At 33.7% G+C, this 16,585-nt stretch overlaps 1 protein-coding gene across 1 annotated transcript in view; it reads right to left on the bottom strand.

The window, feature by feature from the left end:
* LOC104080305 (centlein-like) overlaps nucleotides 1–16,585 on the bottom strand; it is a 69,430-nt gene that overhangs the window by 25,181 nt on the left and 27,664 nt on the right. The window contains exons 7-11 of the mRNA XM_009582653.1: nucleotides 9,140–9,304; nucleotides 5,718–5,815; nucleotides 3,865–3,991; nucleotides 2,089–2,226; nucleotides 1,537–1,722 (exon numbers count right to left, since the gene is read on the bottom strand). Of these exons, the coding sequence (XP_009580948.1) occupies nucleotides 1,537–1,722; nucleotides 2,089–2,226; nucleotides 3,865–3,991; nucleotides 5,718–5,815; nucleotides 9,140–9,304 (714 nt within the window). The remainder of the gene's footprint in view (nucleotides 1–1,536; nucleotides 1,723–2,088; nucleotides 2,227–3,864; nucleotides 3,992–5,717; nucleotides 5,816–9,139; nucleotides 9,305–16,585) is intronic.

Here is a 16,585-nt window from a genome sequence, read left to right as displayed (position 1 = left end):
ATTCATAGCAGCCTGAATGGAGACTGAATTGTGTCTCTCTGTCATCAATGATACAGGAGTATTTAATTAAAAAAAAATAGAAAATACATTAGATTAATTCAGACTTTCCCATACTTTGCCAAAAATAAGCATGCAGCTGTGGAAAGAACACTCATTTCTTCCTCTTAGAAGAAGCATTCTGTATTAGAAGAAAGCACATTTTCCCCCATGAAAAATAACAGTTTGTTCAAGAATAGGCAAGATACTTCTAAATCACAGGGCACAGTGATCAGTTTTATACTACCTTCCCAAGGGTTACAAAACAAACAGAAGATAGCCTTTATTTTAATCACAAACTTAAAAAATAAAACAACTCATTTTTAAAATACAGGCACATTTTTTTCATGAAACTCAATCCTCATTTTCACCTTAGATATTTTAGATTACAAATTCTTTGAATTTAGGATTTTAAAGTACATTCAACATTGTTCAGTCTTTTTTCATAATGAAGTTGATGTGAATTTTTGCAACTGAACTGAACATGGGATGGTTGTAGAGTGATTTGTTATCTGATGATGACAGAAAGAAGGTAAAATGCACAATCACTTAAGTTACTAAACTTCAATCCACAGTGGAAAGTTATTCATGAAGAGATAACTATATATGCCTTTTTTACAGTGCATCAAAATACCACTGCTCATTACTTCGGATGCTATCAGACTTGCTGAAACATATCTGAAAGCAGCCCACCTCTACAGAAATCCAAGAGCAGTAGAGAAGTGGATCTGTTTCATAGGTTAGTAAGATATAACCTTGTCTGAAAGTAGGTATATAGTAGATATATGCTAAATTTGAGATAGATATATACTCATTAGGCATTATAATTCTTAGTTACGTAGCAGATATTTCAGAAAAACAAATAATATTTATATTTCAAATATTAAGTTACAAAACACAGATTAATCCGTTCTGCAGAACTTCACCGTGAAGTAGTATGATGAAGCGATCTGTATAACACCACAGACAGTATTATTGCATGATGCGCTGTAGCAGATTGTTAAGTATTTAACCAAAATAAGAGAAGAATATTCTACATACTGCTTTTAAAACTGCTTTCAATTTTGCAATATAGAGGCTTCCTTATTTAATATTTCTGCAATAAAAAGCAATGTATGTGGATAATGAGGTAATTCACACTAATCAACAGATATGAATTATTTTCTTAAGTGTGTTGGGAAATTTTTTTCTGCAGAGAAATTTGCTATACAGCTAAGCACTTTTTCTTGGGATCAAGTACACTGGCAGCCATATAAAAAAAAATGACCAATAAAAATTATGGAAGTCTATGGAAGTCTAGGAGAAAGACCTAGAGCCACTGACTCTTTCTCCCTGTTTAGACCAGTTCAAAGCTAACACCAGGCCAATGAAGGAACTTCAAAGATTGTTCCAGAACAGGGAATGCACCAAAGGTTAGCCTCATTTAATCTTTTACATTTTACTTTCACTTAAGAATACCTTTATTTAGGTGAACACTCAAAAGAAAATCAAAACTCAAACCTTCACAAATGTCATGAACTCTTCTACTTTGTCATTGGTGAGCAGCAGCTGCTTCTGCACGGTTTCCAAAGCCCGCCCACTCTGTTTAGCCAAGCCATGTAGTTGTTGAGATGCAATAGTCTCAAGTTTAGTCATTGCACATTCAGTCTCAATCATTTTGCTCTCTAGATTGGTAAGCTTGACATCCTGAAATACATCCGCAGAGAAACAGCAGTGATATGATAAAAGCTGATAGGCAGGTATGGTAAGACCACAAACAAACAAACAAACCAACCAACCTCCCACACAATGGTTAACATCACAGAACGTTCCACTTGCAACACATAAATGTAATTTTATGGAAAAAGTAATTTCATTTTCAGTCATTACATCCATGTTTCAGCATCCAAATTTCAGTGATGTGACTGAATTAAATCAGAGAAACACATTACTATTATTCTGCTCTTCTTTCTCTTTCGTTATTTAAAGTCTAAGCTAATGACCTTGCAACTTTTCATTTGAAAGTGAGGTATGACAAGGTTCCACAGTGGAGCCATCACAACTCTAATATACCTTTTTCTCCAACTCGTCTTTAGCCTTGTGATACATCTGTTCATACTGAGACTTCTCTTTTGTAGCAACATTAAGTCTTTGTTTCAGTGAGTCAATGGAAGTTTTTTTGTTCGAACAGTCTTCAGCCAGTGCCTTTACCTGAAATAATGAAAGGCCAAGAGCAATTGACTATTAAGATATAAAACTTAAAAATTAAAACCAAATCAAAACTAAGCTTACCTATATTGCATAAACATACCTGTATTATATAAATAATTTGATTAAAGTACCTTTTTCTGAAATTACAGTCTTTAATAAATCTCTACTGCTGATCCAGTAGAGATCAGTTTGTACACAATCCTGTTACATAAAGTCTTGACTTGTATTAAGTGTAAAGAAGTTCTTCATTTGCAGAGCTGTTTGTTTATATATATTTTACTGTTACAGTGTGTGCAAAAGGGAGCAAACCACAACTTCCGCTCATTTCTTCTATCAGAGGTAAAAACATTAATTAAAACTCAGCTGAGAAAATGATAACTGTCTACAAGTTAATAGTCTGTAAAGCCTCTTAGATAATTATTATCATTTTGCCATACAATGCAAACACTGATTTTTGGGTAAAATGAAATAGACCAGTGCTCCTAGAAAATCATTCAGCTCTCCTGACAGTATTAATCACAAAGTTTTCCTGACAATGTTGAGTAACAGGGAATTTCTTTGATCTTCTGCTGAAGATAATGTAAAATTTATCAAGTTGATTTTCCACATGGAATAATCAAATTAACGTACGGAATTCGATTCTCGGGAATCTGAGAAATGCAGCACTTAAAATACTCAAAGAACAGCATTAAAGTACATTGTTCCATTCTAAATCTTTCATCTAAGACTAAAACCAGGTATTCCTCTCATTTCATACTTTAGCTCCCTCGCTTACTTATGCTCTCACTCTCTGGCTGCGGATTTCTTAATAACACCTTATCTTTGGCATGGAGGGTAAAAGAGTAGCTCTCTGAAGAGCTGGAAGTGCTATATGACTGCAAGCAGAGATAGTGCCTGTGGTATTCAGCAAGCACCTGCATGCTAGGAAAACAAAAGCAAATTGGTAAATTGTTTATTTCTATTTTGGGGTCATACGCTGCATAATCTCACAGACAGCCAAATATCATAATCTTTTTCTGGAATTAAAGGCCAAAGTGCAATACATTGGTTGGATAATATAGAAAGATGCCAAAACATATACCAGTTCTCCCAGCTTCAGTGAAATCATCCTAGAATTTTGCAGGAAAAAATAATTTGCTATAGAAATTAAGCTCTACCTACACAGACAAAAGAATTACATTAAGCTAAGAACTGTGAATCATTCATAACATTGCAGTAGACAACAGATTAACATATTAAAGCATTCAACTGCTATAGCCAGGAGAGGTGCATGGACTTCATTAGCCTATGTCATGTAAAATCACCCTTGTTTCAGGTCTACTGTATTTTATGAACTTACAGTGCATAAAACGAAATCTCACTACTTACAGCATATCCTTGCAACTCAGTGTTCTGAATACTGTAATATTTAATTACACCTCTTATGAATATACATTAAATTATGCTGAATCCATCCAAGTTATCACCATATACTGATTTCATAGAAATTATAGTGGAGGGCATTACACCCTTAAATTAACTGTACGTTGTTTGCTTAAAGCAATATATTGATTTAGTATGTATAGTGTGTTGAAATAACTTCTGTAAATCTACCAGCTTTTGCTTTTCCTAAAACTATCAATAGCAAGAAAGAAGTACCTTTCTCTCAAGACTTTCTAATGTTTCATTAGAGGTTTTCTCATTTTCTTGATTTGCTTTTAGACGAGACCTTAAGTCTTCTATCAAATGTCTTTTCATATTAAGGTCCCTCTCCAATCGAGAAATCCTAGAAGTGAAGAAGTCACACTGCATGTCACTGTCAGAAAATATTGTTAATATGCAACTATTTTAAACAACTAAAAAGTATAAATGCAGTAGACAAACTATCATTCCTGTAGCTTTAGAATATTTTTTTAAATAAAAGCTGATGCAATTCTTGCAATTTACCCTATTTTCAACCATTAAAACCAGTTTCAAGTCTCTTATTAAACAGACCTATTTCTAAATATGCAATTTATTTGTGATTTGCTTTTTGCTGTGGTTTATGCTCTAATTTGTCTGGTCTGAAATCATAATAATTCTTCTTAAGCTATTATCAAAAAACGGCAAAAAAACTGTTGAAAACACAAAATTTAATTAGTTAAATGTCTTTGATGTCTGAAGCAGGTATCATTCAAACACTATTTTGTACAAAATTATTTTTTAAAAGAAGTGAAAGGAGGAAGTCTTCTTTCATCCAACTGAGTAATACAAAGAAATACATGAAAAATCTGTATCCCTATAATATGTCAGATAATAATTCTTAAAAACTGCAAAACCTAGAAATAACATCAGCATTTTTCAGAAAATTCTCAAAAAAAGAAACTCTCATGTACTACAACGTAATCTCTGTTCAATGAGAAAATTATGCCTTATACAATGCCTCCACCCTTATGATTCAAATTAATATTTTAAATACAAACATGAACGATAGCTGAATTTGTTCAGACTTCTGGATTTTTTTTTTTGAATGAAAGCAAAATGAATGATGGTAATATGTTCAGGAATAAAACATTGTTGATATCATGTCAATACCATATTAAAAAAACCAGGAAAATAGTGCATCTTAAAATTTCTTGCATCTATTTCACATTCATACTATTGATGTTATTTTGGTGATTATATCTTAAAGTTTATGAAAAAACAGTATCTATTTTGCAAAGGAAGCATGATAACCAGTAACTATTTTAAATTTAGAAGTCTTACGGTGGAAAAATTCAGTTTCATTTTGAAACAGAAAACACGCAATGTACACAATTTAACAATTTTAAGAGTTCTCTATTTCTGAAATGAACTAATTTCAGATAAGTAAACTGCATTCTTTCTACAAATAAAAAAAATTAGAATGGTTAGAGGAGTTAAACTCTGGGACAGGCAAGAAATTCACAGATACACTAATACGTTATGTTTATATAGTAATACAATTGAAGAACAGTATTATATCAGTTAAAGTAGGTAGAATAAAAATCTCAGTTGCATACTTCACAACAATACATGTGAATTTCAAAATGAGTAGTAAACCTTAATCAATTCAAATAGAAGCAAATACAACTGTCCTTTTGAACTTTTTATGAATATAAGACTGGATATTTAATCTTGTTTAAGCATCTGAACCTTGACATGTCTCTTAGCCCCTAGGCAAAGAATTACTGTATTTGAAAGACTGTGTTTAACAGTGCTGAGGAATTCATTTAGATTTACATCAGGGATAAAATAGTCTACTCTAGGATCTGGATATTCTTACTGCAATTCAGATACTGTACCTAGCTAATCACTTATCAGTTTAAACAAAATGCAATTTTAGCATGTACTGCTCCAGTTTCTAAAAAAAACCTGTAACAGACTGCAAGACTGCAGTAGAAAAAAGAATAAAACATTCTCTTAAAAATCTGTTTAAGAATGGTTAATACTGTAACAATTATACAGCTGCCACTGGGTGGCACCAAACACAATGGATAGAAGAGTGAACATACTTCGCTTGTAGTTCCCGAATCCGTTCTTCTTTTTCCTGGACTTCGTTTTTTAGTGACTTAATGGTGGTCGATTGCTTAGTGATTTCATTATTCGAATTCTATATTGAAAAATATTAAAATATGAATAAAGTAGACAATATTATGTCAGTCAACAGTAAATTTATTTGAAATAATGGGCTGTGTAAACTTCCACATATTTTGTGAATGTTCTTAAACATTAATTGGGACAGAAAGAACATTCTTATTTTGTAGCTACACTTAAGCAAAACTACATTCCCTGGAAAATATGATCAAAGTCAGTACTTTTCCATTGCTTTAATAATGTATGATTAATAGGTGTTCTCCAGGACACCTGCAAGCCCAGTGCACCTATCAGGACCACATTTTCTCTTGCATAGCATGGTCAGCTGAAAAGGTAAGAGAAAAGAAGAGAAATAAAATCGGATCTTCATTTGAACTACATCCTTAAATGCTATAGTTCTACAGCACAAGGGGCCTACATCTGTAGAGCAACAATTTCTAATAATCCCTTTAATCTTGTGCATTTAGAAATACAAGACAATCTGCAGGAGCAGTTGTTTTTGTGTCCCTTGAAACTCAAAGCACAAGACAAAGGCCATACTAATACAACTCCTACATTTTCAGTAACAAAAAGGTACAATTCTAGCTTTCAGGCACGTGTAATTCCAGCAAAGGAGAATTATAAAGTTGTTGGCCTTTCCTCATTCTATTTAGTAGGAAGTAAAAAAAGCCTCAATACCTCCACGCAAACATACAGATAATCTACCCAAGATTTAAATACAGAACAACTGAATCACTCTACAGAAATAAAAATATGAAATTCAACTAAGTAGCCATTTTAGCAATCTGAGCATATGCATTGAATGCCATTGCTGAAAATGGCAGCTCAGACATATCGCATATAGAGATTTCAGAACTCTAGAAGGTGTTGCCAAAAGATACATATGTGTTAAGAGTACACACAACATATATGCGTGCATATATGCATTCAGGTTCAGCCACTGTACTAAAGCTTTTTACTCATTATGTATAAACCATAAGCAAATAGATCAGACATGCTGTAAACAAAGATACTTCAGGAGAATTTCTCTGCTCAGTGCAGACTTGTAACGCCTATTAACATTAATAGGAGTATTGTACATAACTCTGTGCACCTCAAGGGGAGTATATATTTTTGTGTGCATAGTTAGATGTAAAATACTGTTCTTAATAACCTGTCTAGTCTATTTACTATTATTATAATGTGAGGTATAACCAGAAAATTGTTAAAAAGATGTATGCTAGCAGAATATTCCTGAGTTTCCTGAGACCTGTTTGTTGAGCTTGAGCTTCATTAGCATGAAGCACAGCACCCAGTTACATGGTTTACATACCAGATACGAACTTGAATACTTAGGTGGGCCTCTGCACATGCTCAGAAGCAAAGACATATGCTTATGGTATTTTGCTTCCAAACTCACTACCCACACCTAACACATTTTTTCCTATTGGCAAAGATACAAGGAGTCATTATATACAACATAAACAAACACTGCAAAGACAGCTCTGAGAAAAAAAATGAACTAACAAAACCAGGTACTTTGAGATTTTGAGCTATAAGGAAAGCTTTTGCTGCTTCCACATTCAGACATTTGGGAAAATAACTTTGTATCTCCTTTTTAAGTATGTTAGATAGCCTGGAACAATAGTTGACAACCTTTGCCAATTTCTTCTGCTAAAAATAACTTGCAGGACTTCAATTTTTGAAAAATTATTAGGTCAAAAAAAGGCTAAGAATTTCACTAACTTGATTTAAGTAGCTTTTGAGGCCCTTATAGTCAAAACTCTCATCCAATTCAGCAACCAGTGAATTTACTCTACTAGTCTGGATTTGGGGTGACAGACTATTTTATTCTAAATGTAGTTTTGCATACATGGTTTATTTTTTACATTAAAAATGCAATAAATCTTTAAGAAGGAATTAAAAGTCATTTTAGTATTTTTAACATCAGATTTATATATGCTTGCTAAATGTTTCCTCTGCTGCAAAAACAAAAAACCCTTTGATTTTTCAGCAATATATTTTGCAGTTCACATCTGACAGACAAATAAAGTAAGCTCCTAGCATAAGTGTTACTCTTAAGTGTATTTTACAAAAAAAAAAAATCCTCATTTTTTATTTTTCGTACTTTCATAGAACAATTGACTACTAGGTTTCTGGATAATGAGGACACTCATCTAAAAGGAACAACCCTAATTAACAGAAATTACGGCTCACCAGTAACAGAAGCAGATTAGTGAAACCCAAATCTAAAATCAACAATCAAGAAGTCAGCATGTATGGTTTCAGGATCTCTTTCTCATAATTAAAGTAGATCAAATTATGTGCCTTTTCATGGCTACTCCCTCTTTATCAGTGTGACCCGCCTTGACTAATCCCTGAATTTAGATGTTACGCATCCAGTGTGCTACAGCCAAGATCTGTAATACCATGATTACCATCAACAGCTAAGAGGTCTGAGCAATACCCACATCTCGTGCGCTAGCACAGCTAAGCCAGTACTCAGAGCCAGAGCCAGCTATCTCACTCATGTAGTATGGCCTTTTCTTCCAGTTGATCCTTTGGCAGCCGGCTTATTAGTGTGCCATTTCTTCTAGCAGCAAGAAGCTGTACCATTTTGACCTTTTCTCTTTCCTCAAATATTAAACACAAAATGATGGAAAAAAACAACTTTAAGACATTCTGTTGCACATATATTTCCTCCAGTGAGAAGAGAGGAAGAATTAATATGTTCATGCCAGGCCACCTGCTGAGAAAGCTCTCAGGTCAACACAGTCCAGCATCTACATCATCCACATATAACAGAATCACTGGAGACTGAAAAATGAAATCATCAACAAGTTAGTATTTTCCCACCAGCTAATCTACAAAAATACAAATACAAAAAGAATTATGTCTCTTTGAAGACAAGAATAGTAGTGACATATAGGTAACATAACACTGTTACATTACATGAGCTGCCCCATCAGCCCAAATTCTATGCTCCCCTTTCACAGATAGCTATTGCTTACCTCCTTCTTAAAGGAAGCAAGGAATCAACACAGTTCTCATTAAAGTAATTCCACAGCACTTTTCAACAAGAAGCATTTAATCATTGGGTGAAAACCCAGCAAGCCTCCCTGTCTGGCCTATTTGATCTGCAAAAGTTGTTTTAACTGTAACTTTTAATTCTCCTGCTTATGATTATATTTCTACTTAACATCAAAGGTTATCTAACATCTAAGTTGCTAATCATTGGCTAAAATATATAAATGATATGCATATGCATATGCATATGTGAGTGTACGTATATCTGCTTGACCCAGCTATGAAATACTGTTCATACGAATTATCCTCAGCCCTAGATAATCTGTTCTGTCACCTTTAGTTTGCACTGCAGCTGTTTCATCTCTAAATCAATGTTCTTTGAAGGAACTGGTGTGGCTTCACTCTTGCCAGCAGTTTGAGACAGATGTTCTCTCAACTTCAATTTTCCTTGTAAATCTTCCTTCTCCTGTTGCCACTTGGCCAGGTTGGAGGTCAACACCTGTTTTACAAACAGAAGAAACAATTACAATTGCATCCTAAAAATATTTCTGCTTTATGATATGAGATGCTTCTCTGGTTCAGAATTCAAGAGGAATGAAACAGTATATATTATCTGTAATTATATTGCATAGTTGTTGGTTGAATTCTCTAGTCCATACAAAGATCAAATCTGGCAGGGAAGAGAAGTCAACTAACATTAAAAACAAGCAATTGTTTTAAAAGGCAAGCTAAATCAATTTTGACTGTACACATTGCTACTTTTACCATGACAGGCAAAAATTATCATACAAAACTGTAACAGTAGTTACTGTTGAAACCTGTTTACCTAGAGCCTCTCTGGGATTCAGCAATTATTTCTACACAGAGCATGAAGAAATACCAAGATGTCTCAGACACCAATGCGTATTGAAGGTGGTTAAATGTCAAATCTGTTTTAATGGTGACCACTGTAAGCTCACTTGAATTGCTGTGTTGACAACTGCTATAAAACATGCACCCTTCTCTTGGCTTTTGTTTTGATATTTGTAGGGCTTGTAGAGGTTAAAGCAAAGTGGACCAGCTGCACTAAATATCTTCTGATTGGCTAGTTCTTTACTCATGTTGTGTTATTTCTTCCCTTTCACATATATGCACCATAGCCAGAGAACCACATATTCCATAACCTTGACTCTAGGGCTGAGGTACTTAAGTGGTAAAAGCCAAGCTGGAGCAGGACAGGATAACAGATGTTAGTTGTTTATTCCACTGGGTAGGTCTTACCACCCTATACTGCAGCCAAAATGCTTCTCATTTAGCAACATAAATGCTAAGTCCAATTAGCAGACGAGGCTTGTTAGGGATTTAGTTCAAATAAATAACATGCAAACAAACTCTCAGATTGTTGCACTTGATTGACAACTGACTTACTCAATCTTCGTAACAATATATTTCACAGTACTCCTTATAGAGGTAATCTTTTAAATAAAATATTTGTTTTAATTTAAATCATATTGAATGTTGATCTAGAAAAAGGGGAACTGAAATAATCTTCATGCTAGCGGTTAACTTCCACAAATCTGTAGTCAGCCAAAAGCCACCAATGGCCTAACAACTCTCTGCTCCTTAAGAGGGTAACTACACTACTATCTTATTATTTCAAATACGACTGTAATATGCTAGTTTAACATTCGGAACAATTATACAAAATGGTATTGAAATCTCTCAAGGGCAAAAAAACCCTCCTTTGTGAAGAATCCTGATAAGAAACTGGAGAAGATACTACAGCTTGAAATGACTAAATGTGTGCCCGATTATATGCTGGCACACAAAAAAACATGGGTGAGAAGGTTAAAGATAGTGTTCCATTTCCAAGCATTTTATTATTTAATTCAAAAGTAGATTTTATACTGTTTGATGATATTAGAAAAAACTTTTAATATATACGTGTTTCTATACACACACACTTCCATACCGATCATCTGAAGATCACACATATATCCAAATAAAAGAAAAACTACTTATGGTCATGTTTATTCCCATTATGAATGACATGAGAATGTCTGTAGATTTTGCATTAGCTTAAAAAAATATCATGGATACAAGAAAATGCATCCTGTATTTAAAGTTAAAACTCTTAACAGTGTTTCACACCTAAGAGCATTTATTAAAGCCAATGGGCAGTTTAGATATTTATCTGAGATAAGTACTGTTCTTAGTAAAGAGGTTAATATTTCCATTCTTTTCTGCACTTGCTGTCATTATTGAACAAGAGATAAATAGTGTTAATGTATTTTCTAAGTGGCTATTCCTTAATCTGATATATTATTCTCACAATTAATACAATCTGAGTACAAGACAAAATGAAGGCTACTTTAATAAGCAAAAACAGTAGTGAAAGATAAGTAGTGAAAAACAGTAAAGAAAGAAATAGTATAGAAAGATATAAGGATTAGGTTAATTTGTCCAGTATAGCCAATATTTCTACATGCAGAATTTCATGATTCAGTGTCTCTATAATAAATTATTCATAAAAAGAAAAGCAAAAAAAAACCCCAAAAACATAGCTAGATCAATATCTGATTAAAATTAGAAATGCCCCCATATCTGCCCAAGATAGCTAATGACTCTCAGGAGTTTCTTAGGCTACTGCTGCCGCCAAAATGCATCTGGTCTAAGATGCCATAATTGCAGTGGTCACATTCCCCTAAATGACAGTAAATATATTGAAAAAGGAAAGGCTTTCATGGGACAGGTGCCAAAGAGGACACTGCTACGTTGGTTATAGAATTTACTTAAGTGAGGAAGTAGAAAAAATTATTTAAAATATGAATGTACATAAATTCAGAAACAGCATCAGAACTACGGGGGTGAAGTGTAAGTAGTCCATGATGTACAAGACAAACACCCTCCAACTTGCAAAAGCAGACTAAGACAGACATGCAATTGCAATCAGAGATATCAAGAAGGTTGTCTCTTAACAGCTCTGGAGACAATGTAAATCGTGTTACTGGGTTGATAATTCTATTGCATTATTCTTCTACTTGCAATATCTTGAAAGGGTATGTGAAAATTCTACATAAACCTACACAGGATGTGAAAAACAGGTATTTATGCCTAAAAGATATTCCTTGCATTTACTTACTTAAGAAGCAAGTTCATTGCCCTGCTGTCCCTCACCACTCGCTGTTTTAGGTCAAGTCTTTTGTTCTTTTTTCTTTTTTAGACACAGGGGGTTTTTTGTGTCTGTGCTACCATGCGCACAAATCCTGAGTGACAGAGTAAAAAGGATTTACTCCAGGGGAAGAGGTCACCAGGATGAAAGGTAGAATCTTAAACACCAGCTAGACCAGATGTTGGTAAAGGCAGGCTACTGCTGTTCCTCCACGATGTAGCGGCGTTTGTCTGCTGCACGTCCTCCAGAGTGTTTTGGCTTAACAGATGTTTATAGATTCAGTATTTTAACATCCATCTATCTTAATCTCCTTGCTCCTGGTATGCCCATGACACTCTGTTCTGCTGTACACAAAGGGATAAGTGATGAAATCTCAGTTTCTATATACTCAATATAAAACTTCCGGTGACTCAGCAAGACTTTTTACCACAAGCCCTCTGCTCAGAAAGACAGCTATATGGAAGGCCCAATGGATTGGTAAGAAGCTCCTGGAATGGTCTATTGCTCCTTGGCATCACAACAACCCTGTGAGGAGCTTCTAGCTGAGTTTACAGCAGAGTCACCCTCCTACTGCAACTGGCATGTATGAAAATGGCATTTCCGTTGGTGGTGGCTGCTATTGCACTGCCACATGCTGTACATGACCCCATAGGTTTATATTTGCAGGGTATATTATATAGAATGTATTTCTAGGCAAAATTATAAAATAGGATGTAAATCAGGTATTCTTGAAACCCTTTTTAAGCAATGGCATAGCCTTATTTTACTACTCATGTTGTAATCCAGCTGTAACCAATCTAAATTTCCTCAGATGTGTAAAAATCGTATTTGCTATGAAGTTTCCCATCCTAAAATCCTGGCAGACAAAAACATTACAATGTACATAGAGAAGTCTGTAAGAAACCTGAAGTCAACATATTTCTTTTTCTTTTCTCTATGAAACCTTGCTACAATAGGTAATAAAATACATTTGCTATATGCATAGCTCTTGTATCAAGTCTTATTTTAAAATCTAACACTGCTCATCTAAAGGTTTTAAATAGAACGCTATTTTCTCACTGCTTTAGCTTGATCATGAAAAATATACAAGATAAGCAGTACTTGTTGCACACATAAACCATGAAAGAACTTTTCAAAATGTATTTGCAGGCACAGAGTCAGGTATTTATGATTTTACACACTCTATTAAATGTTATTTGTTTATAACATAATGATAAACCTATTTACAATATCCAAGGCAAAATTTGTTGAGTCAGTCCCACTAATCTTGACCCTGCTTTGTTCTCTTGAATCAAAACTTACCTGTGCCTGATGGGTCACAGAAAAAAAAGCTAAAATTAATAAAGGTGGTATGTAGCTACCTGAAAATATGAAAAGATATTTACCAGACTAAAAAGCCAATTGTGCTGCATATTTAATGTGATCATACAGACAAAAGGCAAATAACTCAAAATCCTCAGTGAAAGTTTTTTTCATGCAAGTGCTGTAAGTGATTGATTACTTAGTATTCCAGTCATGAAGACAAAATATGAAATAGAAGTCTTTGGTGACTTAATATCCTACCCCTAAGTTGAAACAAACACCAACAAAAGCAAGGAAAAGTTCTAAAATGTAAAAGTTATTTGTTATTTATTCTTCTGAAATTTTAGTAAAATTTACTGTATTACTCTGTTATAATTTTTTTTCCAGCCAAATGTAGTGATCAGCAGCTGACTCTGTTCCACAAAATGTCAAGTAAATGAAGGTAATATAGAGGACTTTTTGCCAGTGCTTTAGCTAGTTGTTAGACTTCAGTAGCCTTTAGAGACCATTAAGTACCCTTTGGCTAATTGGCCAATGGTAGATTAATCCTCTTTTTATTCTAGCAGCACTATTTTAACACCCTTTGCACTCTGTCAGTGTAGTATCTGAATGACAAAATAATATTGTGCATGAATAATAAGCAGAAAAGTTAAATTAACATTTCATGTTTCACATGCCATACCTATGTGTCAGGGAAAAAAACCCCTCTTTTAAAGCCACTGACATTCAACTTTAAAACAATCTCATGTTGACATCTTACTGAAGTGAATCTTCCTAATTACTGCTAATTGCCTATCAAGGAAAAAAAAGATCTTTCCTTGAAGTGCAGTTGTCTAGTATAGATGAACATAGCTCCAATGTGCATAGTAAAGACAGGCATGACACTTGAGGTATGCTACATTATTATGAGGTCATCCTAAATATGGCTTGCAATGAACAAAGCAGCTTTTAAGGATGTTTAAGGCACTGAAAATGTCAATCTCTCATGAAGTGTTTAAATTAGTTCCCAGCAGAGAAATATAGATATCAGCATGCAGATAAGAGGTATATTTCTCATCTCAAGTATTTTACTAAAGCAAAAAAATAGTTGTCCTATTGATAATGTCACTGTAATACAACTGCAGTTCATCAGCTCTATAAAAGGAATGTTTACGCTGTTATCTACAGAATGGCCCTTTCACACATACAAATTATAAATTCAGCTATTATTGGGAATACAGTTGTAATCACTAACAAACAAAGACTCTTATAAAAGTCTTTGAATGTCGTCTTAATCATGCGCTAGTATTGATCAGAGTAATCACAGTTCATAAAGGGCTATTTACTATATACCACTTCATAAACATACTTGTAATTTTAATTCAGCTATTTTATAGCTAATTTATAGTTAAATTTATTCTACAACTTATAAAAGCCTAGTATTACAATATTTGATCTGGCTATGGCATCTTATGAAATAATTCAAAAAAAAAAATCAATAAAATCAGAGCAGATAGATCCATTTTAAATTTTGTTTTGTTTTGTTTTGTTTTTGTTTTGTAAAGAATGATAATACCACATAGATAAAGACCAGAACACATATAACTATTCTAGAGAAACATAAACACTCATGTATAAATGAATTGGAGTAATATATTCTGGGCCTGATTCTCCATGAAATCATCTGCTGTTATAAACAACAGACAAACCTGAGTACAGAACTGCACATTGTGCAACCAATGATTTTTCAAATAAATTATGGAAGATAAGAAACTTAGTAATAATATAGGTAACAACTTTTTTCATATGATGAAAATGGTTCTGAAACATGTCATCTGTATAATGATAACACCAATTCAAAGATAAGGGGTTTGACCTGCAGCAATTCTATTTTAGCTTGCATTTTCTATTACTTTCATTTCATGTCTCTGTATGAGTAAATATTGCTGTATCCCATGCCTAATTTCTGTACATATTAAGAACACTATCTTGCTTTCGTACTAAAGCAGATGCAGCACTCCATCTGTCCTTGCAAATTTCTAAGGAATATAAGGACTATTAACTATGTGTGTAACATCACTTATATAAGTAGTTTCATTATGATCAATTATATGATCACAAATATGTGCTTTAATTTTTGCAGGGATTGAGTTTTCCAATGCAGAGATGCAAACTGCCAGAATACACAGATGTGCAGGATCTTGCTTATAAGGCCTTAACATTTTTGGATAAAAATTACAGAACTTAAAAAATTAATACTTCTTAAAAAGACAAATATTACAGATTACAGTATATTACACTACATCTTACATATTTAGTTTAATTTATTTGAAGTATTAATATCTACACAGACACAACATGGTACATTAAAATAAGTTTTACTACAATTAAAGTAAAAATTAAAATTTAACCAGAGACATTTCACAACATTTTGTCCCACTTGAAAATACCCGAATGTTATAGCAAGCCAGTTGTGAAGATGTGGCTGAAGTCCAAAACCAATGTTTCCATGTACCCACCACTGCTATTTAAACAAATACAAGTTGACCTGGGTATTCCAACACCTAACATGCCTGTGCCCATTAAGTATTGTTATATACAAGCAAAGACTTCCATCTAATGCATAGAATTTGCCCCAAGATCTCCACACCTTTGTACTTACTAGAAAATTTTCAATATAAGATATGAAATCCATGCAATCTTTTATAGTTAGGACCAGGTTTTACTGCAATATTTTTTGCGCGGTTACACAGTATTTATCTGATTTTCACCAAACACGAGAGTTGGGGCAAACTCATAAAGCTAGAAATTTAAATTTTTCATCTAGGGTCAGGGATAGTGCTTGCCATATTCCCCCTGCTTAATCTTAACACATCTAAGCACTGCAAATGAACTACTTGCATGAGAGCCAGTCAGGGAATTTCACAATCCCTACAACTCATTACGAATTTAACAGCAGCAATACTAAGTATTCATATGTTTCAGATAACACATACAAATATGCTGCACTAAAACTCATTGGGGGAAAAAATTAATAATGCTTCCATCTGTTTTCCATATAGCTCACATAAAATAGAGAGAAACCAAAATGAAAATGCTATTTTAAAGACTGTTTTTAAACTTTCTTTTGATTTATTTGCTTAGTTCCAAAGCATACAGCTTTATATCTTTAAAAATTAAAATTATTTTTAAAAGAACATATAGGCAAGAAAGAAACAAAACAGCTGAAAGAATGGTGAAATATTAATTTAACCTCTCCTCATTTCCATCTGTTTTAGAAAGTGAATAATTTTCTGTTGAAACACTTCTGCATCTCAAATATAAGTGGGCAGGAATTCTGTGCTTGTA

This window comes from Fulmarus glacialis, unplaced genomic scaffold (assembly GCF_000690835.1).
Source record: "Fulmarus glacialis isolate BGI_N327 unplaced genomic scaffold, ASM69083v1 scaffold47137, whole genome shotgun sequence".
NCBI lineage: Eukaryota > Metazoa > Chordata > Aves > Procellariiformes > Procellariidae > Fulmarus > Fulmarus glacialis.
This window is presented reverse-complemented; position numbering and strand designations above follow the sequence as displayed.